Source organism: Fringilla coelebs, assembly GCF_963513975.1.
Source record: "Fringilla coelebs genome assembly, chromosome: 3".
NCBI classification, from domain to species: domain Eukaryota; kingdom Metazoa; phylum Chordata; class Aves; order Passeriformes; family Fringillidae; genus Fringilla; species Fringilla coelebs.
The window spans coordinates 101665571-101690978 of NC_140030.1; the positions used below are offsets into that span (position 1 = coordinate 101665571).

The 25408-nt window shown below is 41.5% G+C and overlaps 1 protein-coding gene across 1 annotated transcript in view; it reads left to right on the top strand.

Annotated features, from left to right (window-relative positions):
* The window catches only part of ALK (ALK receptor tyrosine kinase), a gene marked incomplete at both ends in the record, with an annotated part of 301668 nt that overhangs the window by 67572 nt on the left and 208688 nt on the right, over positions 1–25408 (top strand). The window contains one exon of the mRNA XM_084202540.1: positions 13805–13924. Coding sequence (XP_084058666.1) covers positions 13805–13924 — 120 coding nt within the window. The remainder of the gene's footprint in view (positions 1–13804; positions 13925–25408) is intronic.

Sequence of the window (25408 nt, forward strand, 5' to 3'; positions counted from 1 at the left end):
ATGGTGACTACTAATAGAAAACTCTGCAGGAGCTGAACAAAGGCAGGTTTCATCCCCAGAAGAACACACTCAGCTCCTCACTGCGAGAATCAGGTTGATCCTATTCCCTGCCCTCTGTTCAGTGACCTTCAGGTGCTCCAGAGCAATACTTGCTCTGGTGAGAGGCTCCTGGCTTTAAAACACCAGGGAAGACCTCCCCTCAGATCCAGTGCTACCTCTTGGCTCACTCCCAGAGCCAAGAAAGCAGATACCTCTCAATGGCACACGAAATCCTGTGCCTCCTCAGCTCAGTCATGGTCAGGAGCAGGGACATAGGAAAAAAAAAAAAAAAAAAAAAAAAGAGGGCAGACAGTTCCTCCTGTTCCTCGTACTTTCCTCCAGTAGAGGAGAGGTAGAAATAAGGCAAAACTGAAAAATTGCTGAAGACTGCTTCTAGCCACCCAGCAGATTGGCTGCAGGACATCAGTGACCTGGAAGACACAATGGCTTAGGGGGTTTAGGGACACTTCAGGGAGTGACAGATGTACACTGAGGAGAACCTGGATGAGGAGCCTCAGTATGAAAATATGTGGGGTAAGTGTCCTCAAGAGAACAAGAGCCAGACCACCAAGTGAATTGGAGTTGTGGCCAGGCAGTGAAGTTAGTGAGCTGGTGGTAAAAATCCCCTTACCATGCTCTGTGTTCTTTTGTGTCTTTTGGTCACCTCTGTATCACTCAGAAGCTGCTAAGAATTATTCATATCCTCCCTCTGCACATTGCAATGCATCTGGAGGATGGTGATGTCTTTCTCTGTTACCTTTTTGTCTTCACAGACTTAAGACACCCTGCCAAAATAGGGTCTTTTCTAAGATCAAGTTAATGTGGGAGAAGAGCAGGCTCCCTGGTTTTATTTTGCCTGGATTTCTTTTAGTAAATGGGGAAGAAAGAAGGCTGCTTACCTTCACAAAGTACTTCTTTGCTTAGGGAGAAATAAATACAGCTTTGTGACTCTAACACATCATCTGAGTGGGCTGAGCCTGAGGTGCCTTTTGCCATGTGCAGGGCAGTCTCTGTTCGTGTCTGGAGCCCACACAGTCACCTCCACAGCTCACAGATTAGTGGGGAGAGGAGGCTCTGAGACAGTGTTGTGGCACACAGCAAATCTTTTAAGTCAGGATAACTCTCTGCAACAGAATTTAATAACAAGTTACTTAGTACAAGTGTTTTATTCCTCATGTAATTTCATAGTTTCCCAGAATGTCTCAAGCTGCTGTCCTGGCTGATGCATAGTCAGTTCAAGAGCAAGCTCTGCAGGGCTGACTGCTAAGGTGATACTGGCTCCTGTTTATTTCTGCTTGCTAAGCTGTATCAGAAGAACCTTTATAACACCCCAAATCCTCACCTGATGGTTTCTTACTGCCATTGACAGAAAGATGTTAGGCAGGCCTTGGAAGAAGTTTGGAAAACCGTTTCAAAAGACATCTAATTTGAAACCAGTAATTATGAAAGTCTGAATGTTCTTACCTCCCTGATGGGATTCAAACTTGCAGAGAGGCTCTCTGCAGCTCCACAGTGCCCTCAGTGATGGATCAGCTGCTTGCACTGAGGTGTGACTGTGAGTGCAGGCGTGGGCAGCTTGTGGACAGAAAGGCCAGTATTTTTTTGCAAAGGAAAGGGAAATTTGTGTTTTCCATCCTGAAATTCTCAGCAGTGTTATTAGAGCAGGCTATGGATATAAGGAGCAGTGCATCATTCTGGTGGGGATTCAGCCTGTTGTTGTAATTCCCACAGTGTGCTGTGCTGCCTCTGACACGCAGCTCCCTCTCTGTCAATAAAAATAAATATCCGCCTGAAGTTTGTTGCCAATAGAGGTTTTTAAAATTTGAATTTCTTATGGGTTTGCCATAGCTGTGCTCATTCTGTTTTGCTCTTTACTAAATTTTCTACAAGACCTCATTGACTCTCCATGAGTGTTTTTCTGAGTGGCTTTTCCCGTTCAAGGTCCCTATCAGGGGACTCTCAGAGAGATGCTCTGGCAGCGGAATAGCAAACTCTTATCATGTCAGATGCATAAGAATTAGAATTACTAAAGTTGTTTTCTAATGGCAGATTTTCCATCAAGAAATATAATTTTGAAAGCTAGACTTCCTATGGGAATATGTCAATTTACACAAAATGCCAAGGTCTTTTTCAGTCTGAGAGAAAATCAAAATGAAGTATTTTGGCCTTACTATGATGAAGCAGTGCTATAATTTACTTCATTTGCAACTATACTATGGTATATTTTACTGTAAAATTGACATGGAAACACTTTAATTTTAATTCCTTTACACAGAAGCATTTGCTCCCCAGCTGTTTTCCTATATAAGATTTTATTTTGAGGAAACTTCAGTGTTATTCTTGTTCATTCCTACACATGGATTGGAAACAAAAAGAAATCATGGAGTTCCCTGCAAAGCAGAAATTTGTAATGTTGTTCAGATCCAGCACCTATTGTGTACCACAGGCATTTGAAAGACCAACTGGTGCATGACTGGAGTACCACACAAAGCAAACAAACAGAAAACCCCAAGGGCTGAAATCTGTTCCCAGTAAATATTTGAGTAATTTCAAAGTATTCATCAACTGCATTCTGCCCATGAACTATTTGCAAACAGCCAACAAGTGCCAGATTTCACAAGCAAACTGCTCACTGCAGAGAGTTTGCCTCTTCACTGTGACAGAGATGTATGTTACTAAGAAGCCAACTGTGCTTCTTACACAAGCTTTTAACCATAGCCATAGTGAAAGCTGTATGTGTGAGAAGCAGGACAGTAGGGTTGGAGGGAAATTAAATTTTGAAAACCTTGCTTAAATATTTCGTCATAAAAATATTTACTGCCTTTTACTCAAAGATTTCCAAACCCAGTGAGCATCATTACTTCCACTTTAGTAGCAGAATAAAAAGGCAAAAGGAGAAACTACAAAATTTATCTTAGATCCCGTTGTAGATAAGATGAGGTGGGAATGGAATTAGCTCTTGAGATCCAGTTCCTGAAGCAGTATATATGAGATGATAAATTGGCCTTTATTTGTGATGGGTGTTAGTGTGGTGTTCATCACAGAAGGTGTTCATCAGTGTATAACTCAAATAAATTCAGCTAAGCAGTTTCCATAGCAGATGTACAATAGAGCATATACTCTTTCTTTCCTAGATGTGGAAAATGAGGCATAGATTACAAATTGTTTTGCGGCATTGGGGGCTGGCAGTGGAAAAGTGGTGGGAGGCTCACAGTGCTGCCTCAGCCTTTTCAGGCCTCCTGTCTCCTCATTTGTCTCTCTTATCATCATCTCTAAATTCACCTTTAGAGCAACTGCCAAAACTACTTTGATTTCAAGACGCGCAAGCAGATAAAACATTCCACACTCAGAGGCTAAAAAAAAAGCCAAAACCCAACAAACCCCGTCAGGGAAGCGCTCATGAGGGCAGCTGGTGATGATTCCTCCTTGATTATTGCTTAAAGACCATTATTTGCAAGTGCTTATCCCAAGGGATTTTTTTTGGGAAAAGTCATGGGAGGAAGTGTTCCTGAAGAGGTGTCATCTGTCATGACAAGTTGCCTGTTCTGATGACCCTGGTGCTGAGATCACATTATGATGACTGATGAGGCCGTCTGTAGCAGTTAACTCAGCCATTTGTAATCATTTCTCTTACAGGCCTTTTGGTAATCACTTTGGGAAATTCTGATTTGAACAGCGCAGGTTCTGGGGGGAAGAAGAGCAAAGCTATTTCTCCTGTTGCAGGGAAGGATTTAGACAGACATAAACTTGGGGAGAAATGAAAAAGGAAAAATCCACATAAAGTATCTGCCTGTCCTTCTAGATATTTCTGCACAGCTATTTTGTTTTATTTTTGTGTAGCTCTCAGCCCCAGCCACACACGAGCTCTGTTCCAAATGCTCAGAATTCCCCTTTCACAAGGCAGGGTGAAGTCTTTTGACACAGACAGGGCTGGACCACCAGAAGTGGGGACTTCTGGGAAGAAGGAAACAGTAAAAATTATTTTCTTTTCTAGACTCTACTACTGCTGTGCAGTGTGAATTTGAGCAGGTCATTTAATCCCATGGTTTCTTAGTATCCTTACATATAAGAGTCCTGTAATTTATATGTCCATTTTTTTTCTGTGTAGTTAATTTCTTCTAATTTTTTTTTAGTACCTTAGGGGCCAGCTTTTCAGCCCAGCCCACCTCACCAGTTTTTCCCCAAACGGAAGGCTGAAGCAGCATGCAGGAATATGTAAGAGAGATCCCAGAAATCTCCTCCTCTGTGTGACAGGCAGATGATGGTAACCTTCCTCTCCCTACTCACCTTAGACTGCGTTTTTTTGTGTATTTGAACAGTTGTCTTTATAGCAGAGACCAAATACAAGCCTGAGTAGAACTCCACAGCAGCATAGTTGGCATCAGCAGAGAGAATCTTGGCCATCCTGCCCCATACACAGGGGGGGTACCTTGAGCTGGAGCTCCTTCTTTTATGTCACATAACTGCTGGTGCCATCCAGCAGGGGACAGAGGCGGCTGGTGGCATCAGCTGCTCTACATCACTTACCTTTCCTTAGGGAATGCTGAGGGTCAGTTAGCAGTTAAGATCTTTGGAAAGCAGCTGCACAGAACAAAATTGTGCCAAGGAACCCAAAACATCCTACAGAATTCAGGGTATCTTCAGGGATACTGCTTCTTATTTTAATTCAGCACCTGAAAAACAGAATGACAAGCAATTTCCTTTTACAATCTTTACTCATAGTCAATTTAGAGATGTCTGTGGGAGTGAAGACAGGAGTTTCTGATGCCTCTCTCAGATGCTTTATGGCCTTCATTTTGGCAGCACTTACAGAACTTCCTTGAGCAGTACTTTCACATCTAAATACCCCACAGTTGTAGTCAGAGATGCTGTCCTTTACCTTAAGCAAAATTAAATGCTGCAGTGAAAATAGACAATATAAGCACATTGGCATCCTTCCCAGTAAAGGGAATATGAACTAGTTTTTATTGTTCCTGCCAAGACAGCTGTGTTTTAGATTGAAATAGTCATCACACTCTTTTTCTATTTCTAGAAATAATGCAGCTTGCCTACCAATAACAAATGTCTTGTATTTTCTCTGGTACCAAAACACCCTGCACTTTTGTTGCAACTCTTCAACACTACAGCTTAACAGAAGTGCCTAATGCAGCAAATAAATGGGTTTGGCCACACAAATGGCAGGAAATTCTTAACTCTCACCTCTTCACAGTTTGTGTCTGCTGTAAACATGTAGGGCTTCCTCTGATTCCTCTGAGCATTCATTTAGTTTTGATATGGTAGGCACAATTTAAAATTTTCTACTCTTAAAATGCCATCTTTGGATTCAAAGATTTCAGATGGGATTTCAGATATTCCATGGATAAAAAGTGGACAAGGCCTCTTTAGCTGTAGTGACCTTTCCACATGATACAGATGAGGCAAATTGTCTGTGGGAAACATCACTTCATGATTTCTGCCTCTATTGTACAGGAAATCTCCAGTTTTTAACTGAAGTTGCTGTATTTTATTTCCTTTGTTTGTGGCCTATTTTAAATGTGAAGGGGTGGGGATATCTGATTAAAAAAAAAAAGCCCCTGGATTTCTATTTCTATATGAAGAGCCATTATTGAGCCTTTTGCCAACATTAACTTGCACATGTACTTGTGCAGTAAGCACAGAATTCCCCTCCTTTCACAGAAGCAGTAATAGTAATAATGATAATAACAAGGAAAAATAAGGCTGACTTATGCCACTGCTGTTGCTTTCTTCCAAATAACCTGTATTTACTGGCTGCCATTTCCTTCTGGCATTATTGAATGGTTCCAGGCAGCAAAACACAGCCAGCTTGCACCTAAGGTGAGTTTATGCCAGAGACTGCTCTGGACAAAGTCCCACACTCTTTGAGGAAGAAGGATTGTGCACATCTTCAAAATGTTTTGTTTTGGTTTTTTTTTTTTTTTAAATTTTTTTTTTATTTTTTTACCAATTAAGAGATATGTGTAGCAGTATTATGGGCTACAGGGAAGGAGGGTCCCCAGGCAAATCCAGACAAATGAGGTGGACCAAATTAACTCAGGCTGAACTTGGACCTTTAAACTGCAGTGCATAAAAGTTAGGTTTTCCCTTGATATGTATTAGGTGTGTGAAACTGAGCTGTGTTTCCTCTCTCCCTGCTATCCAAGCTCAATGCTGCAGTGCAGTCAAAGAGAGGGTTGTAAATGCTCAGGTCCTGTGTGACTGTGGATGGCTTTGACAGAGAGTGGAGGCATTTAGATATTGTCTATGAAAGGCAAAATAAATGTTCCCCAAACTTCATTATGAGTGTCTCCAGAGCCAGAGGTTCTGACATGGCATGAAAGTGTGGGAGGAGAAGTGAATTACTACCTTTTTCATCCTGATCAAAGAAGTCTTTAAAAGGTGATGCAGGCTGCCTGCTCTGAGGGTGAAAGCCTTCCTGCAGACCAAAGATTCAGATCTGCAAAGCCTTCAAATACTCATTTCCCCAGCATTTAAATGTTTGAGGAATTTTTCCATGGGTTTTTGTCCACTGAAAAGAAGTACAAAGATGAAAAAAAGTGAGCGCTGAATGCCACATCTTAAAGCATGAGACACAGATTTAAAATGCAGATGTTGAGAAAAAATATGAGCTTGTATTAAAATTTGCAGGGGGTGTGGGCCACTGAATATTGAAATATCTGTAGCTGTGTTAAAGTGATAACTGTTCAGTGGTGTGAGTTTGTGTGTGTATTCTGATTTAGAATGCAGTCAGTGTAGCACAAAAAAAAAGGCTTTATGTGTATAAAGAGCAGGGGGTTGTTTCTGGGTTTGTTTCTTTCTACTTCTTTAACCCCACTATTTAAAATTATATAGGAAGTGTGCTGATCTGATGAGACTCCATCTGGGTGTCTGTAGCTATGCAGAAACCCAAGGTGAAGGCACTAAATGGTTTGAAGTCAGTGTGTGTAATGAATTATTAAAACACTGTCAAAACAACAATTTCTTTTGCTTGCAAGTCTGGCCGCTGTGGTTCTAGAGGTAATGTTAGCTGGGTACAGAGCAGGGGAAAGCACAGAGTGCAGAGGGGTGAGACAAGACATGCAGAGACAGACAGGGCAATATGTGAGATCAGGACCCCAGGTCTGGAAGATGAGAACCAGACTGGTATAGCAGATATACCAGCATAGTGATCATTTTGGTATGGTCTGGGGTGTGTGTGTGTGCATAAAAAAAAATATATTAAATACTCATACCGATGAGCAACTGCTCAAAAATCCTTTGGATGAAGAACACTTGAAGGAGGGGGCCAGTGCAGCAGGCTCCCAATGACCATGAATGGAGGAGCTCTCTAATGTTGACACACATACCAGACATTAATTCTGTCTCTCAGTTGTTTTTGGAAGTTTTCCTAAGCTACAGCACACAAATACCCCAGATGACAGTGGAAGGGTCACTTTATTTCCACATGGACAGAAAAAGTTCAGATATCTGCAACCTGAAGTACTTTAGTGTGCCTGAGTAGAAAGGTTACCGATTCTGCAGATTTTCTACCTGGCATTTTTCTACTGTTTGCAGTGTCTAGAGGTCTGTCTGTGCTGCAGGAAACACAGCACAGACAGACCTCTAGATTCCTTTTGGTTTTCACTGCATATCTGGTCAGTAATTCAGATGCATTTGTTATGAGTTCAAAGACAAGGCAAGTATTGCCCTGTGTAGCAATACCACAGCCCTACAAAATCACAATCCCAGTACTCCTTTTCCAGCTGTGGCCCTGAAATGTCTAAAAGCTGATACAAAAAACAAGCATCCAAAATTCAGAAGATGTGTTTGCACATGGAGCTTTGCTGCTGCAGGGCTTTCCCCCCCAGTTCAGCTAAGCTGCAGACTAGGCAAGGCAAGCCAGAGAAGTGCATCCCTTGGCACAGCCCTGCCAGCAGCCTCAGCTTTTGAGGCTCTGAACCAGAGTTAAGAGCAGTTCAATTGCTGACACTCAATCCTTTGCTTTCTCTGTGTTGCCCACAAAGGTGCTTAATTGTGCTGTAAAAGATTATTACAGCAAAACTCAGCCTGCAGTTGGATATTTTAAAGGTTTCTTGTGTGCACACAGATGAGTAACACCATTAAGCCATTCCTAGCCTGGTCTGTAATTGAGGCCCTGAGCTCTTTATCAGTGAATCATGGCTGTTTTGTGGTGTCCTGCTGGGCAGGTCTTTGGCAGCTGCAGAGCACCTGAGATGCAGTACTATGCTCTAGATGGCAGTACATTTTTAAACTGTATTAGTTATTATAAGCTTGGTCATCTTAATTGGTTGATTTTAATGCTCTTTGTATGGAAAATGTGGATTATTTCTTCTCCTATCATGAGCAGCAGCACCTTATACCTAGTTAATATTTCCCTATTGCAATGTCTTGATCAAATTGCAATTTGTGTTCCTCTCCCTCCAGATCCAAGGGTTCCACTGATCAGGCCACATCTCCCAGACTTAGCACATTCTCTCCTCGATAAATGTTCATGGGTCATGTCTGGCAGACGAACTGCCTTGTCAGTAGAAAAAGAATGGAGCTGTGGGATTAATCAGTCATGATGCATTTGGGTTTTTTCAATAAAAAGTTAATATTCCAGTTGAAAAGGAGATGGGAAAAAGTGTATGGTTAACATAAAGGGTTGAAAAGAAAATTTTAAACGAGGCTTGCAAATGAAAAAAGAAAAAGTCAGGGTCAGAAGGATAACCCAGTGGTTGAGTTAATACAGTGTTGTTAGAGACACGTGCCTTATGTACAGGTAGTGTGTGCTATTCCCAAAGTTACTCATCAAGCACCTGCCAGTCAGCATTGTTGATCAGTCCTGTGCCTCATGCAGACTGAATTCACTATCCACAGGTCTGCTACAGCCCACTAAATGCAAATTCCCTCTCTGCAGCCATCCAGCACAGTTTTTGTGACACACACGCTATACTTTATTTGCACTCATCAGGCTGTCGGTATGACATAAAATCATTGTAACATAATGCATTATTAAATATATTTTCCAGCTGAAAAAGATAAACTTGACAGACTGTCAGTGAACATTTTCATACCGTAGAAAAGGTTAGTGAAAAAAACCCCTGGAGTACATCCACCTATTAATGTAAAAAAAGCTCAGCAACTACTCAGAGCAAGAAACTGCATGCAAAGAGCTTGCCCTCTGCCTTGCTCTCCATCAGGACCATAGACAGAATTTGAATTTTACTGCTAAATTTCATTTAGACAATGATTTGTGTGAGCATGGTTGAGTGCATGGATTATTCACAAAGCATTTGCTTGGGCTGTTTGTTGGGTTTGGTGTTGCCTGGTCACCTCAATATTGTGTTTCTTGCACTTTCATGGGTGACTGAGTTTGTTTGTAGATGGGAAGAGGGAAAAATGAAAGCTTCTAAGTGGTGTGAGCACTGTTAGTGTGATTGTGAGGATCAGTTGTGAATTTGAGAGGGAATTCTCGGGGGATCTTTTCTAGTCAGGGATGGAAGGATACCCTCCAAAAAAGAAAACCAAACAAACCAAGACCTTCTGTGGAGGTAGGAGCTCAGCAATCCTTTATCAAGGCCTCTGGAATTTACACTTCCAGCTGAACAGAGGCAAGCCCAAACATCCTGCTGGTCACACCAGCCAAGCCCAAACATCCCGCTGGTCACACCAGCCAAGTCTTCCTAAAGGCAGGGTCCTGAGAGCTCCTTGGCAAGATCAAGGTGTTTGGCTTCAGGAGCCTGCAGTGTTGGATCTGTCTCTTCCCAAGGGTGCCTTTGACCTGCCTCTGGCCCACAGAAGTCTGCAGAGGTTCCCTGACCTGGGGCAGCCAGTTCTCTGAAAGATTTTTTGTTTTAACCAAATGAAGTTGCCTTGGTTCTGAGTAGTTTAGTCCTTCCTTTTGTTGATAGTGCAAAGATAACTGCATATTATCCTTTCTGTGGAAAATTGCTACCTTTTACTTAGAACTGGAATAACCTTTTCTGAAATGTCAGGCTTTCCCAGAGACTGGAAAATCCAGGTTTTAATGTCGTAATATCCTTTCTGTGGAAAATCACTACCTTTTTCTTAGAACTGGAATAACCTTTTCTGAAATGTCAGGCTTTCCCAGAGATTGGCAAGTCCAGATCATAATGGTGACTGTTTCTAAACACATTATTGTAATAATTACTAGGAACTACTCTATTGATGGCTGTTATAAATTAGAGCCGAAAATACGACTAATTTTGACTTTTGATTTCCATACAAACAAACATGAGGGATTTTGAGATATTCTTTTAGATGTAGATGTAGCTCAAAGTACATGTTGATCTCAGTTATTATCTTACACATCTGTTGCAACTCTGAAATCTAGAGGACAGGTACATGCTGGTCTGTCACCTCAGATTTACCACAGAGAAACTGCAAATAATACAGCGCAGCACAGTGAGAGAGCTGAGTAATCAAGCAATATCCCAAAGGAGCAATAAGCAATATTTGGTCACGTGGTGGAGCATTTTTTGGTTAAAGAAAGCTTGAATGTTTTGGTAAAAAATTCATTTACATTTCTGCACTACATGAACCTTTAGGAAATTGCATATGTTAATTGCTGGGGATATTCCTTCTTCCAGAGAAGACAAAAAAGGGAGGAAATCCTGTTTGTTTAAAAATTACTCACATAGAAAGCTTTTCTTGTTGTCCCATTTCTATGTGAACATCAAGGGTTGCTCTGTTAAAGAGGTATTTTTCATTAAAATAATACATAAATATTTTATTTAAATAATTTGTAGCCTTAAGGCTTGATTTCAGCACACATGAACCATTTTCTTTTTTTTTTTTTTTTTCCCTGAAACCCCATGTGAACTGACTGAATTTTACATCCCCTAAGGAGATACCTTTGCACAAGTTTAAAAAACAGAAATGTCAAATGTTCTCTGCAGGTGCATGTTTCTTGCTGTGATGGAGCACCTAGGGCTAGGATTTGGTCCTGGTATGTCTTCAGGCAGGAATATAAAAGAAACCTCTCTTGTACCTTGGCATATGTCTGGCTACTAAAAATGGAGTTGTCATCTTCCAGTTGCCAATCCATTAATTTTTTTTTAAAGGTTAGGGTTACTTTTGACAGGTGACAGAGTACCCTGATACAAACAACTGGAATTGGAGGTTAGCATATCTAAAAACAAGCAGACACATTTTCTCAGTGACTTTTGGCTTAAATTGAATTATTTTGGAGAGGAAAAAAACTCCTTTATTTTGTAAAAGGGCTAGACTGTGGTCTATGTTTGCATTGCCCTTGCTGAACAAAAAGCATTTATTTAGCTGAAATGGTCTCCCATTATTATCTTTCTGGATGTAAAACACCCTGAAGGTGGAAGAGGAAAGGTCTCTCCTTTTCCCAGCCTAAAGCTGATGCTTAAATCAAATCATTCCTCACTGTGAAGAGTGGCCTCTTGGCTATACAAAAACCTTTTACCCAGCATCTTTCGTGGAAGATAACTTAATTGGGAAAGATTCATAACTTCTGATACAATCTTCTTGTCTTCAAGTTCAGACCAATAGCCCAAATAAATCATTTGAGATGAAGTTCTAAAATTAACCCCAAAGAACATGGGATAAAATAGTTCTAGGGTTAGAATGAATTGGACTGAATCCATTCCATTCTTTAAAAACAGAGGAAAAACTTTCAATTTTTTGTATTATCTCTTATTGACCTCTTGCTGCTGAGGGAAGGTTCAGGTGCCTGGACTGCCTTGTCTTCTCTGCTCAGATGTTCAATCTTATTTTTTATCTCAATTCACTGCATTTATTGGTTCCAGTGGGAACATTTCCACTTAGCAGAGGCTGAAGGTAGGCAGGAATTCTGAAGAATGCAAGATGGAGAGGCATTTTTTGGAATGTGAGAAGTGCCAGGGAATTTGGAGTACTACAGCTGATTGCTGTGGTGCTGATCCTGTGGTAGTGACTCCCAGGGTAGGTGAAGAGATTCAATTTTAAATTCTGTGACTGAAGCATTAGGGAGAGAAATGCACCTCAGTGGCTTTTGCCATGGGAGCAGAGGTGGGAAACAGGTCAGTTTTTAAAGGTTTTTGTGAAGTTTTCAAAGGATTGCAGCACAAGGTCTAGGCTCTCTGGGAGCACTAAATGAGTGACATCTGCATGCATTTGGGTCTGTTTGGGGTAAAGGAGCCCCAGAGTTCTTGTCTGGGGGAGATCTCTGATCTGGATATTAAATTATTCCCTCTTTGGGAGAGTCACTGGGTACAGATGTCATATAACAGGGATATTGATGTTGGTCAGACATCACACATGAGGCAAAACACACATGGCTTTGAAAACCACCTTATTTCAGGAGCTCATTTTTTATTAATATGCTTCTTTTCTTTGTTATTTTATAGTAGCATCAAAGTGAAGCACATTTGTAGGGGAAAAAAAATCTGCTTTTAGCAGCTATTTTAACTGTTGTAATAAAACCTGACATAATTTTCCACAACCAGCTTTATCAGGGGCTACTGGAAGACGTGTCTTGATGTTAGGGAGGAAAAGCCAATATAAAGATTATTCCATGGTTACCTATCTCTTCATCAATGACAGCTGCAGGCAGGACACCAGTTTGCTGCCTCCCTTCACAAATCTCTGGCCTGATCTTCTGTGCAGCCACATTCTAGACAACAATAAGGGGTGTTTAGTTATGGCACTTTAACTTAGCATAGAGACCAGGTTTAATTGAGCCATTAGGGATATTCTTTTATAGCCACTCCAGAATGTCTTACAATACAGTGTGAAGTTCATTTTTATCTTGAAGAATATTGCTGTAAGCAAGGAGTAAGAGTTACAGCTCTTACGTAAGAGTGGTTATTTTTCTCTTGGTTGTCTACAGCTACTTGGTTACAAGAGTGTGCTAAAAATGAGATTGCACTGAGAACAAGATAGGGCACAACTAACACCTGGTATTTAAGCTTCTGAGAAGTTCCTCTGAAATTTTCCAGTTTTTCTTTGGTGGAAGTGGGAAGTAAATTTTTTTACAAAATCAAAGCAGTGTTTTCCCCAAGACTTCAGCCATTTACTTTGTCTACTATTATTCTCTTAAATAGGCCCTTTTTTATGGCTTCTGTAGAGAAATCAGAAATCCAGAGATTTGGGTTTTTTTTCCCATCAAGCAAATCTCCCAAACACAAGCTTTTCCTGCCTGTATTCCTACATACTTAAATCCTACCTTTCTTCTGAGGATCTCAAAAAATGAGACCAAGATCCTGATATCTTCAGAAAACCCAACTTAAACATTCACAGGGAAAATCTGTACTTTGTTCATTGATCTTGTGTGTTATTTCAGACACTGTTTCTCTTTACACCTCTAATGCTATCGTGGTCTTGCAGAGTTAGTGCAGGTTTGTACAGAACTTGCCTGTAGTATTTGGATCACAAAAGGAATCTTTGAGATGCATTGTTGAACACAAGATGGGTACATGTTTGCCTGTTCCATGTACAAGATCTCCTTGTGCTAGCAGAACTTAAAAAAAAAAAAAACCAAACTGGGGGACTGAAAGGTCAAAGAGAACTTAGAATCAGTGTGAGATGACACTTGACAAAGTTTCTAGATGATTTTGCACTGTAAAGCAACAACTGTCCTGTGTGCCTCTGCATGCACGTATCAGGAAGGAAGAACCAACCAATGAGTAGTTGAAAATTGGTGCTTATTGCATATGGTCAATAAAGCTGCTTAAGTTCTTGCACTTGATGTGTAGCATGCAAACAGCTGCATCACACCTAATGGGCTTTTCTTTCTTGGCTTCCTTTTTTTTAACGAAAGGTCCGAGCCCTTTGGATCACACAGCAAGGAGCCCTTCTCTTCCTCCTGGCTACTCTGCTTGGAACCTGACCTGGGTCATGAGAGACACATCCCCTTTCTTCTCCCACAGAGGACGACACAGTGAGTACCATGAATATGTTACCCTCGAGAGGCTGCAACTCCCTGCCTGAGCCTTTGGTGTAATACCGGACTAAAGCAACACAACTCAAATATTTCATGGTAAAATATCCATCCTGGCAGTATCTGGGGGCACTAGTAAGCCTCAGTGCCCCTTACCAGCTGTCCCTGGGACTTCCCCCACCTTGCCCAAGGGCCCAGGAGTCCCATTTCAGCCCAGCCTGAGGTCATTGCCATCTCTGTGGAGGTTTGTGGTGACCTGGGCTGCCCCAGCCTGCCCTGCTCCCTCAAAAACAAGGGCCCAGACTGTAATATTTGAGTGGCATGTTGAAATTCACCAATCATACAAAGAGAGGAGCTGTGTACTGAACTTTTTGCTTCTCATCTCCTTTTCTAACACCCATCCCTTCCAAAATCTGAGAATGTGTTTTCATCTGTCCTCAGGTGTGACCTATCCATGGCCATCCCACTGTGAAGTACGACGGCCGTGGTTAGGACTGGACTGCACAAGGCAATATCTAATGTGCAATCCAGAAAGTGACTGCAGTAGAATATATCTACTATATATCTACTACCAGTCTCTATGCAGGGAGATAAGGTGCTGAGAGGCTAATAAGATTTACTCACCCCAAGCCTGTAATTATCTGCTTGAGGGAAAAGTTTGACCTACCTATATGAAGGAGCCCCATATTTCTTCAAATTTATGTTGCAGCCTTTTATGTGTGCAATATATATTCTTTCCACTGGCATACAATATCTGCTCCTAGCTGTTGTATCTGCTTGAGTGATGAGGACACACCAATTTCATTTTGGAAGCAACAGTAGTACAATCTTTTTTTCCCTTACTTGGTTTTCTTAGAAGTTGCAAGAATGATTTTTAATTTATCCTTTATTACTTCTTCCTAAACTCTTTCAGTTTCTCAGTAATACTATTCTAAGGGAAGGCTTTGCTCTTAAAAGCTAAGAGCACTGATTCCATCTGACAGCATCACATGGAGATAAATGTACTGCATCTCAGCAGAAATGATTTATGATGATTTTAGCTGATTGCACAAAACCAAACCCTACCAGATTCCAACCATCTGTTTTGAAAGGAAAGGCAGGAATTTGATGAGGTGTTACACAAAATACAGTGTTCACTCAGGACAACTAGAAACTGTTTTCTTCCTCAGTAGGTGTAATTTAGGACATGCGCCTTGAAATTTCTGAAGAATCTTGAAGAGAGGCAGGAATAATTTGCTTTTTCTAGCTTTGCAATTTAAAATTTACAAAAATTTAAATTAAAGGGTAGTAGCCTTTAATTGAATTGAATTAAATTTCATTAAAGTGTAGTAGCCCTGGAAGGCACACATGTCAGGCTGGAACACCCCTTAGCATCACTGTGCAGACACTTCCTGCCACTTGAGATTTGCAGCCCCCGGAGGACTGAGGTGTGTATGTGCAGCAGAGCCCATGGACACAGCCCAAAACTGAGGACACTTCTTAAAGCTTCTATTCCTCTGCATACCTTCAGCTTGTAGCCACTGGCATGTTAATTAGTAAACTTCCCAGGGAGCTGGATTTCTGTTCAGAGCTGCTCTGTTCATGACAGGGTGGACAGCTCCTTTCAGTGGCTCATTACTGGCCCTGGGTCTACATGGCTCTTGAAAGTCATGCAGGGACTCAGCAGAGTGAGGAAGAAGACAAAGTTAGACCATCCAAGCTCTAGGTGAGTACTCCTGTCCCAAGACCCAGCCTTCTGATTACTGGTTAATCCAAAATCACACAATCAATCATAAGCAGAAATAAAACCCAGCAGCCTTTTACTACTAGAGTGATTTCTTCTTCTGTCAGCTTTCCTTATTGCTCCTAGCATGACTGATTACAGAGTGCTCAGTAACTTCTATCAAAACTTTGTTTGCCTAATCATCTGATGGGACCCATCTAATTAACTGGTGACATTGCTGGAGTGGGGCAATATTAGTTGTCTTAATTACACTTTCTCTGTGTTACACCATTGGAGAAATCTCTGATTGAAAGAGTGAGTAAGTTGATATGGGGTGTCCTTCTTCCTCTGCCAAACTAAGTTCTCTTCTCTTTTGCCCAGAATTAAGAATTCTGACAGATTCTCTCTGGTAGTTCTGGCAGGAGAAGTGCCCGATGATATCTTTGAAACCAGAGGCAGCAATCCCAAAAGATAATTGCTGGTACAAGAAGATGCTGGAGCAATGCATTCACAAGACTTTTTTACTGTTTTGTCTACAGATTTTTTTTACATTTGTCTCAATCCAAGCATTGATTAATCACCAGTCATCTCAGAGATGCAAAATCCACCTGCCTTTTAGAAAATCGCATGTGAAGACAAAATTATCTGGGAATTCAACCTGTGAGGCAGGAAGAGACTTTAAATCTCCAAATTTTTTATATCTTTTTGTTCTCATGAGGTACACTCAGACTCTTTCCTATGGCTAGAACAAATTTTAATGCATTTGGCATATGTGGACTTATGGTAGCGTATTAATCTCCCATTTGCAGATCTGATGGATCTCTGTCCTGAGGCTTACATGATTAACTGCACCCAGCCACATATTTCATTTCTTGTCCTGGCTGGTTGAATGTTAATTTTCTCTTCTGTACAGGTATTCTATAAGAAATCAATTGTCCACCACATAAAATCTTATAAGCCTGTGTAATAGGGGTTCCAGATGACAGCTGCCCCTCCAGACCTTCATGCAGTTAACACATCCCTCTCTGCCCCATGTCCCTGGGCCAGCCAGCAACCCTGCACCTGGAGCATGATGCTGGCAGGGTACGGTGGCAGCTGTGGAAAGAGCTATTGATTGGAGCAAAAATCAAATGCAATTCAACCCTTTGAAAGAAGAACATGTTTTATGTGAATAACAGGCCTAAGGTTGCCATGCTGGACTGCTGGACTTTTTCTTTTTAACTGTTCTTATATTACTGTGCTGGCTTTGTGTCTCTCTGCCACATTGTCCAGTAGCAGCTGAACTCCTTGGCTGCTCTGCACCAGCACTGGGCAAAGTACTGAAGTACCTCTTTCAGGTTATATAGTTTACAGATTTTTTTTTTTTCTTCCACCTAAAGCTTAGGAAATAGTGGTGTTTGGATGGCAAAGTCACCTGGGACTAAAACTCAGGATGAGAGCAAATTTGTCTGCCTAGTCACTATTGTGCTTAAAAACATCTAGAAAAGGTGAGTTCAGCAGAGGAGGAACACACACCTACAAGAATACATAATTATTCACAGCTTTGATTTAATAGGTACTAAAAGCTTAATCCACAGGATGGCCTCTATTAACAACTTATTAATAATTTCACTCAGCTCTATGTCTTCAGAAAACTAATTTGACAGGGTTGTTGGGGTTTTTTTAACACTTTCTAATGGAATGTCGTCTGTGATGTGTTCCTAATTTCCTGAATTTGGTTTGCTGACTAAAAAAAAAAATAAAAATGCATTGGAATAATTTTACTGTGGGATAATTTGGGGTCAGTCTTGCTACTTATTTGATGCTCAGTGGCATGGCAGTTGCTCAGCCAGGTGTCAGATGATTAATTTTTTTTCCTGGTAGGTCATAAGCACCCTTTAATTCATGTCGGTTGGGTACCAGATAGACACTGCTGCCACAAAACCCAGTTAGTCTGAACATGGAAAAGGGAAGATGGAGAGAAAGAGGACACCAGCCAGATAAATTCATGTTGCAGTTAGCATCCCATGACTACTTGTTTAATAATTCTACAACAAATCAGACTACTACTGACATCTTCAGAATGATAAAGCTGTTGTGATTCTTGGCTCAGCGTGGCATAGTGAGATGTATGGATACAAACTGATTGTTACAGCAAGATCCTGCTCAGGGGTGAGATTAAGTCAGGAGGGGAACAAGGAGAATGCTGTTTCATCCCAGAGGAAAACTGAATCAATGCTTTCCTAGTAAAGATACTAGGAAAGTGATGTATCATTTTAATCCAAACACATCCTTTTTGCAATCTAACAAGTATTGTGATGTAGTTTGGAAATAGCATTATGGATGCAATAGGGCAAGGCTTCAATTAACAGCAGTTACTCACACCACATTAACAGAATTGCTCCATATAAAATAGCAGATGCTGTGACCCCATGTACGTTTGCAGGAATTCTTGTTTAACAATTAGATGGTATTTTGGCTATGTGCAGTGGTGCTGAAATCCAAAAGGAAGAAAGTCAGGAAGCACAGCATCTCCCTAGCTAAACTGAAGGCTGTGTTAAGCAAGAAGGAAGAAAAAAACTCATTAGGGAGAAATTTTCACTTTCTTTTCCTTATATCATCTTTTATCTGCAGATAATATATCTGTGACAGCTCAAAATTTTTCAATAATAAAATAAATAAGACAACAGTTTGACAACAGTAAGACAACAAATGTCTTTTCTCCCCATCTCTCAAGTATTCATTTTCTCTAGAGATCTTTTGAAATTCATGCAAGAGGTTCCTTGTATGAATTGACAAAATATGACAGTTCATCCAACTACTGTTTAGTGCCAACTGGAGCATATTTTCTAACAACTGCTGTTATTCAGTACTTCATTTTTTTTTTTGGCCAGAACTGGCATTAGAAATGCACTTTCATGTATTGTTTTTTTTGCTGCTTGCATGGGAGACTTGGTGGACAAATATTTCTTGTGTGGAGAATGAGCTCTGACACTTCTTGGAGCAGGAGGAATGAAAACGAGAGCTGTTGCTAGTTGTTCTCCCAACACCCCTTCCTCACACCTCTCTCTGTAGCTGTCTTGAAAGACTGTGCTTATAATTGATTGATGAAGGAGTCCTGGCCCTTTCTTTGTAGTTTGATTTTCACTGAACAAAGCAGCTGTCAGAGATTTTGGTGATTCAGTCCCTGGTGCACGCTGAGGGGCTGGGTGGATATGAAGTAGATGCTGTCATTTTTACGATTCTCTTAACAAATAAATGAATAGCTGCATTATTGCTGTTTTCTCTAAGCAGTGGCCCATCCATCGTGGCTCATACCCCAGAGGATTCATTTAAATGCATCTGGCATGAGGAGAGCTCTGGGCTCCACAGGGAGGCGAGCAGCTTGCTCTGTGCTGGGCATCCAGACCCAAGCACCCTTCCCAGGATGTTGCTGGGATATTCCCCGGGGTGTTGCTCCTCTAAAACTTTTTCTTCAGAATGCAATATGTAGCTCCTCTATATATTTGCTCCTCTAAAACTTCTTCCTCAGAATGCAATCCAAGCTTAAAGCCCCTTCCAAAGGAAACCTGGGTGGTTTCCCTTCACGGTGGGCATGGAAGGGATGAGCAGTGCTGGTGCTACCAGCCTTGACACTGACAGCCTCCACTCCTGGCTGCAGAGGAGAACCTGTCCCCACTGAACTCTTCCAGGCAGGCAGCAAGCTCTGAGGAGCCCTTAAAGCCCTGTGAGGGTACAGCAGCAGCCCTGTCAGTAATGTCAAGGTCAGGGCAAAGTGCTGGTGCAGAAGAAGGACGCAGAGAGCGATAAGCTAACTTGTGCTAAGCAGCTCGAAATTAAAAGGAGGTCCCTGGTGAGCGCAGGCTGTGTCTCAGGGCAGGGAGAGGAGCTGGCATCGTGCCCAGCTGAACTCACTGCTGCACTTGCAGGTGACTGAGGTTCATCAGATGGTGTGGACCCCAAAGCTGGGCTGAATGTGGGGCTCCTCGAGTGTCTCCCCAGCTCCCCACGTCCCCTGTCAGGCCACGGTGCTGCTCCCACGCTTGTCAGCTCCTGGAGCAGCAGCCCGAGCAGCAGGCAGTGATTGTTGGCACAGGCATTTGCAAGGGTAGCAAGACCCAGGGCGCCTGGCAGGGCACATGTGACATAATCATCCCTTAAAATGTGCAGTTTGCCCTTTCTCAGGGCTAGACAATGGAAGGAAATAGGCGAAATTGTCTCTTCAGACTTGCTTGCTCAGCAGGAACAAGGCAGTTAAGCCCCGCAATTGTTTTTGCTCTTGAATTTGTGTGACTGCCAACACCTTTTCTCTTTTCCTCTGGGCTTTTCTGCTGTGCCCTTTCCATCCTGTGGTAGATTCTCTTATTTTAAATTGCTGCTGTGCCTCCAGTTGCAAAGCTAAAATACGGCACCAGGAATTCATTTGCAAGAAGTTTCATCTCTTCTTTGTGCCAGCCAGAAATTCTCACTTCCAGGGACCTCCTGTATTTGGGTCCTCCTGGATGTTCATCAGGCAGGTGAGCTGACAGCCAGAGAGCACAGTGTCTCCTACTTATGTTCTATTTTCAGGGACAAATACTTATCCCTGCAGGCTTCTTTGTGGCACCCCACATGCGCACCCTGGTTTGGTGAATAGAAATTCAGAAAGGCCTGATGAGGCAATTGAAACCTTTAGATTGAATGCCCTCTGCCCTTTTGTACTCAGAGGGAATGGGAAGGCTTTAGGAACTGGCTCTGTCACTAGGATTAATAACTGGAAAATCAATTTGTCATTTCCCTGTCATAAATTAAAAGCTTATAGGCCTTATAACATGAGTAAAATAGAGGTTAGTGGGTATTGATGGAGGTCTCAAAGCTCACTCAGCAGAGCAGATCTCTACTACACAATTTAAATTATGTCTCCTCCACAAGGAATATCTGTCAATATTTGTATTGAAAAAAGACATCCTGTGCAGGAATATTTTATCTGTTTCTACACTGCTGCTGTGATTGTTGCTGCTGAAGGAGTTCTTGAGGGAGATTGTGGTCCTGACTTAATCGGTGTGAGTGACCTTTACATTGTACATTTGGCTGTAGATGGAGTAGAAATTAGTCATGTGCAGGCTGATGAGGTGCCAGTGAGGATGTCCCCTACTAAGCTGGCCCTGCTGAGAAGAGAGAACCTCTCTCTGCTCCCTTGGCTCTGCTAGAGTGGTCAGAAAGCAACCACACCCTATCAAAATGTGCCCAGCTGAGAGCAATTGAGGGGTGAGTTATAAGAGTCAGCAGACCAGGAGGGAAAAGGACCTTTTAAAGCCAGACACCTGTAGAACTAGAAAGGAGCTGTCTAAGAGGAAACTACCTGCTGGTAAGATTTTTACGTTTGAAAGGAGATGTGGTATAGCCCAAATAAACTTTATCTTTTTTTTGGGCAGCTGTAGAAAAGATAATCAGAGTAGCTTCTTAACAAGAACAGGTTGTTTGTTGTTTTGTTTTTGGCGTTTTTTTTTTAATCTAGCTCCTTCTATTAGGTTGTTTTTGTTCTAAATAAGGTATATTCCTGTGGTGTGTGGTTACATAAATGATCCAAGATGGCCCAAAAGTGAATGATCCATAATCTGACCTGCTGCAATGTAAAAGAATGCTTCCCACTGATTACTGTGCTTTGGTATTTACAGTACTATTTTAAGGCATTTGTTTATTAGAAAACTCTAATCAGTTTAATTGAAACAGATGTGGTTGACAGATATTTTAGTTATCTGTGCACAAATTATTGTTGTTAGGTATGTTGATAAAGAATAAATAAATTGAGACACTCACAAGACTCTAACATAATCAGACATACACAGATTCCAGTGCCTTTTTAATTGAATAGTAGCTTAATTGGCTTTTCAGTCTATGGTTAATGTTCTGTATCTTTTTACATACCAAAAGCTGAACTGATTTATATCTACAGCCTTTCTTAAACAGGTTTTTATCTCATTTTGATTAAAAGCATCACTTTTGTTTCCACTTTAAAGGCGTGATGATGATGAAATAGACTTCTAATAAATTATCTGTTCTGCCTCTCTCATGCCCAGCAGTTTCAGATAAAAGAGATTGCTGGACAAAGGGTTGTTTGTTCTGTTTTGGGCTTTTTTAATTTATTAATTAAGAAGAGACTTTGCTATTTTTTTCTCTATATGGATCTTAAACTCACGTAGACCATTTATGATCTGTGGTGTCAATATAGCTCTGACATAAATGCCTGTACTTGGTTTAAATCTCTGTGATGTCTCTTTTAGAAAATCAGAAGTCACGGAAAATCCCCCCACTTTACTGACTAGGCAAAGTATTCAAGTCCAAAAGCTCTGTACCTAGTCAATCTATATTGATAGTGGGTTTAAAAAAATCACCACTGGAGGTTGTGTTAATTTTAATTCCCTTTTGTGCAGTGTTTAGCTTTTCAGTTAAACAAAAAAGGCAGAATTGCCTTTATCCAGCTTCCAAAGGCACATGGCTACTGCTTTCTGTGCTTAACTGGGCAAGGAAGCAATAAACTTGGTGTAGCTTTTAAATGTTAAGACAAAAGTGAAAAAGGAAAGAGAAGCACTAATTTTTTTTATGCAGAGATGTAAAAAATGGCAGGTGATTTGTGGCAGCAATTCAAATATTATGCAGGTTTTGTATTTGCAAGCGTGGCTTATGTGATCATGTAATAGCTAACACGCCAAGACCGGCTTCCCAGTGAAAAAAAAATTATATAATTCTTTTTTTTATGAGGTATATTATATTGTCGATAGTGAAGGACATTGTGGAAGAAGGAAAGCCTGAGGGTAGGAAGTTAATGTTAGCCTTGTAAGACTGGATGCTGTTTGCATAGATTTTTCTGTGTTGCATCAGATAGTATTTCTTTGTCATCATTTCTTTGTACTGAATAGGATAATAGCCCTGAAATTTGTGTCTGATACAGGACTATTTTAAATAGGAGCTTGTAAAAAGTACTGATGCTCTGGTGATGTGAGGGGATTATTGAATCATGTAAAAGTTGCAAGTGTGTTTCCACTGAATCACTGGCACTGTGTAGGATGTGTGAGCCAAACAGTCTCCCTCCTTTCCAAGGAACCACCTGTAGTGAAGGAAGTTCAGTGTGACCACAGCAGGCATGCTAGATCATGCCCACTCTCTGCAGGCCTTTCAGTGCAAGGGAAGGGTAGGGGGAGAGAGTATAAGAAAATAAAGATAGTGTAGAAAGTAATCTTATCCCTAAGGAGTTGCAGCTGGGCCAATTATCAAAGATTAGGAACGGGCCTGACTTTAACAGGCACAGCTGTAAGCAATGAGAAGAAGAGTGCTATAAAAGAGTGGATGGCTGGTTGAGAAGGGAGCTGGGGTCAGTGGGCTGCTTTGTGAAGAGGAAAGAGTCCGTGCTCTGGGGAGCTGCCCACGAGAAACACCAGGAAGGTGTGAAACCTTTGTGATAAGGAGACATCAGCATGGAACCCCTGCCATAAGAGGACAGCAGGGAAGGAAGTGGCATTAGTGCTTGCCTTTTCTTCCTTTACTCTCTCTGCTCCAGGCAGAGGCTTTAGCTGTCTGCAGGGGTCACAGCACTGCTCATAAGCAGTGCCTGGTATTTAATCACTTACCCCAATTAAGTTGCACCAGTTGTAGGTCAGGGGCCCGCTGTGTCAAAGGCTGCACAGCTGATTGATAGCTCTCTTTTGGGATGGGGATTCTGGCAAGGGACAGCAAAGTGGGGAGCAGAGCTGGCCATTGAATGCTTGTGGCACCATAGTCAGACAGTCAGGGGGACTGGAGAGGAGAATGAGAGTGCCTTTGGATATCTGTGAAGGGCCCCTCTGCTTGGGTCAAGAGGGTTAGGAGAGCACAAAGGCTTCTGTTCCCAGCAGCTGGGCACGAGAGCAGGGCAGGCAGCCGTAACTGCTGGAAAGCTGAAGAAAATACGAGATTGATCAGGAAGAGAAGTGCACAAAGAATGAAATAGTTGATTTGAAATGATTGGTTTTGGCATGTGTGGTCCTTGGCTTGGGCTTTCCCGTTTGTCATTCAGAGAGTTCCATCAAAAAAATCCTTGTATGAGCTGTGTTTCTCCCCTCCATATTTTTTTTGACAGTGCCTTAAAACACACTGCTCAAGGTGTTCCCTGTGACTACTAAAGATAATATATGTTCTGTAAACTATAGTTCGGTGTTCAGTTGCTCTTTTGTCCATCTGGGCTTAGCTGCAAAGTTTAACAGACTTCTAACACTTCAGTTAAAAAAATATTTTGTTTGATTTTTTGCTTTTTGGGGTTTGTTTTTGGGGATTTTTGGTGGGTTTTTTAGTTGTTATTTTTGTTGGGTTTTTTTGTGCTTTTTTTTTTTTTTTTTTTTTAAAGCCCATCTAAGGGGCTAGAAATACATGATCTTACGTTTGGCTATCATATTGCAGTAGCAAACTGCATGAATATATCCACAGTTCCCCTCTGCCTAAATTGAAGTGTGCTTCATGTATCATGAAATTTATATTGATAATTTAAGGGCCTGAAGAGAGTAGGGGCTTGTGCATTCGGATTTAAGGAAATGTGTGCAATCCTAATTTACTGCTGCTTGTGCTGTAAATTGACTCCTTATGTAATATGGTTTCCCTGGTGTTGTGAAGTATTTAAAATGCTGAGTGAATGATAAAGCACTTGGTTAAGAAAATCAAATATAAACTGGGAAAAATACTCTGTTCCTTCCAGCTTGCTGTTAAAAAGGGAAATTAGGTGGGAAAGCTATAGCAAGAGGGCAACAGTACTAACCTTCAGATTAGAAAATATTTTATCACCAGGAGACTAGGCTGAACTACATAAATCTGTGCCTACAAAGAAGAAATTAGATGTTTAACAGAGAATGTAATTGAAGCTTTAAAAAATCAGTTAATTTCACCAGTGTTGGTTCGGATTATTTGTTTCACCTGCATCGTATGGCAAGACAAAAAGTGCAGAGTACTCCAAGGAGCAGCTGAATTTTTTTCCTTGGCTTTTTCAAATGGATCTAGCCTCTTCAGAAATACTGAGTTAGTTCTAAAACCATTTCTTTCTCTTACTGAATATCCTGTTGAGTGCTGACTGTGGTGACAAAGGCAAATGTATACTGGGCATTCCAGAAAATTTAATGATCTCGGCAATTAAAAGTAAAATCCTTGCAGGTTGTCACTGCATGTTGTGTTAAGCAGCTTGAACTATGCTGTGATGGCAAACTGGACACTGGGAAATGAATCATAGTTGTACCAGCAAGGTAGTGGGTTTCCCTAGAGAAGCATCTCAGAAAGAGAAATCTCTGTTGGAGGCAGCTGCTGCTGTGCTGCCTGGAGGCTGAAGTTCTGCAGCTGGAGTCAGGTTTTTACCGCTTCTGTTGTCTCAGGAAAGAGTTTCAGACCCTGGGGTCAGAATGTCACCTCCTGGGGTACAGTCCCTATGGCTTCCAGCACATTCCAAATGCCCAGGATAGAGGACTCTCTTTGCAGAGACCTGTGCTCACTGAGGTGAAACATGGGTGTGAATCTTTTGAGGGCTCTTTGCAATCTAATGGTCCTGCTTGAATTTGAAGCAGCATCCCCCAAGAGATTGGCTTTCTGTCCCACTTCATCCATTGGCTAAGCTATTTTCCTTTCAATTCAGATGATGTCTTTCTCCACTTTAGCCTGAGCTGCCCTTTGACCTGTCCTGAAGGGGAATTACTGGCTCTTGAGCATTTCTTTTGGTGTGCTGCTGCCTTCACAATGAACCTCCCTGTGCAGCCCATTTCAGGCCCATTTTTGCCTGTCTGTTTAGAGAATTCCCTATTTCTTTTTCCCTC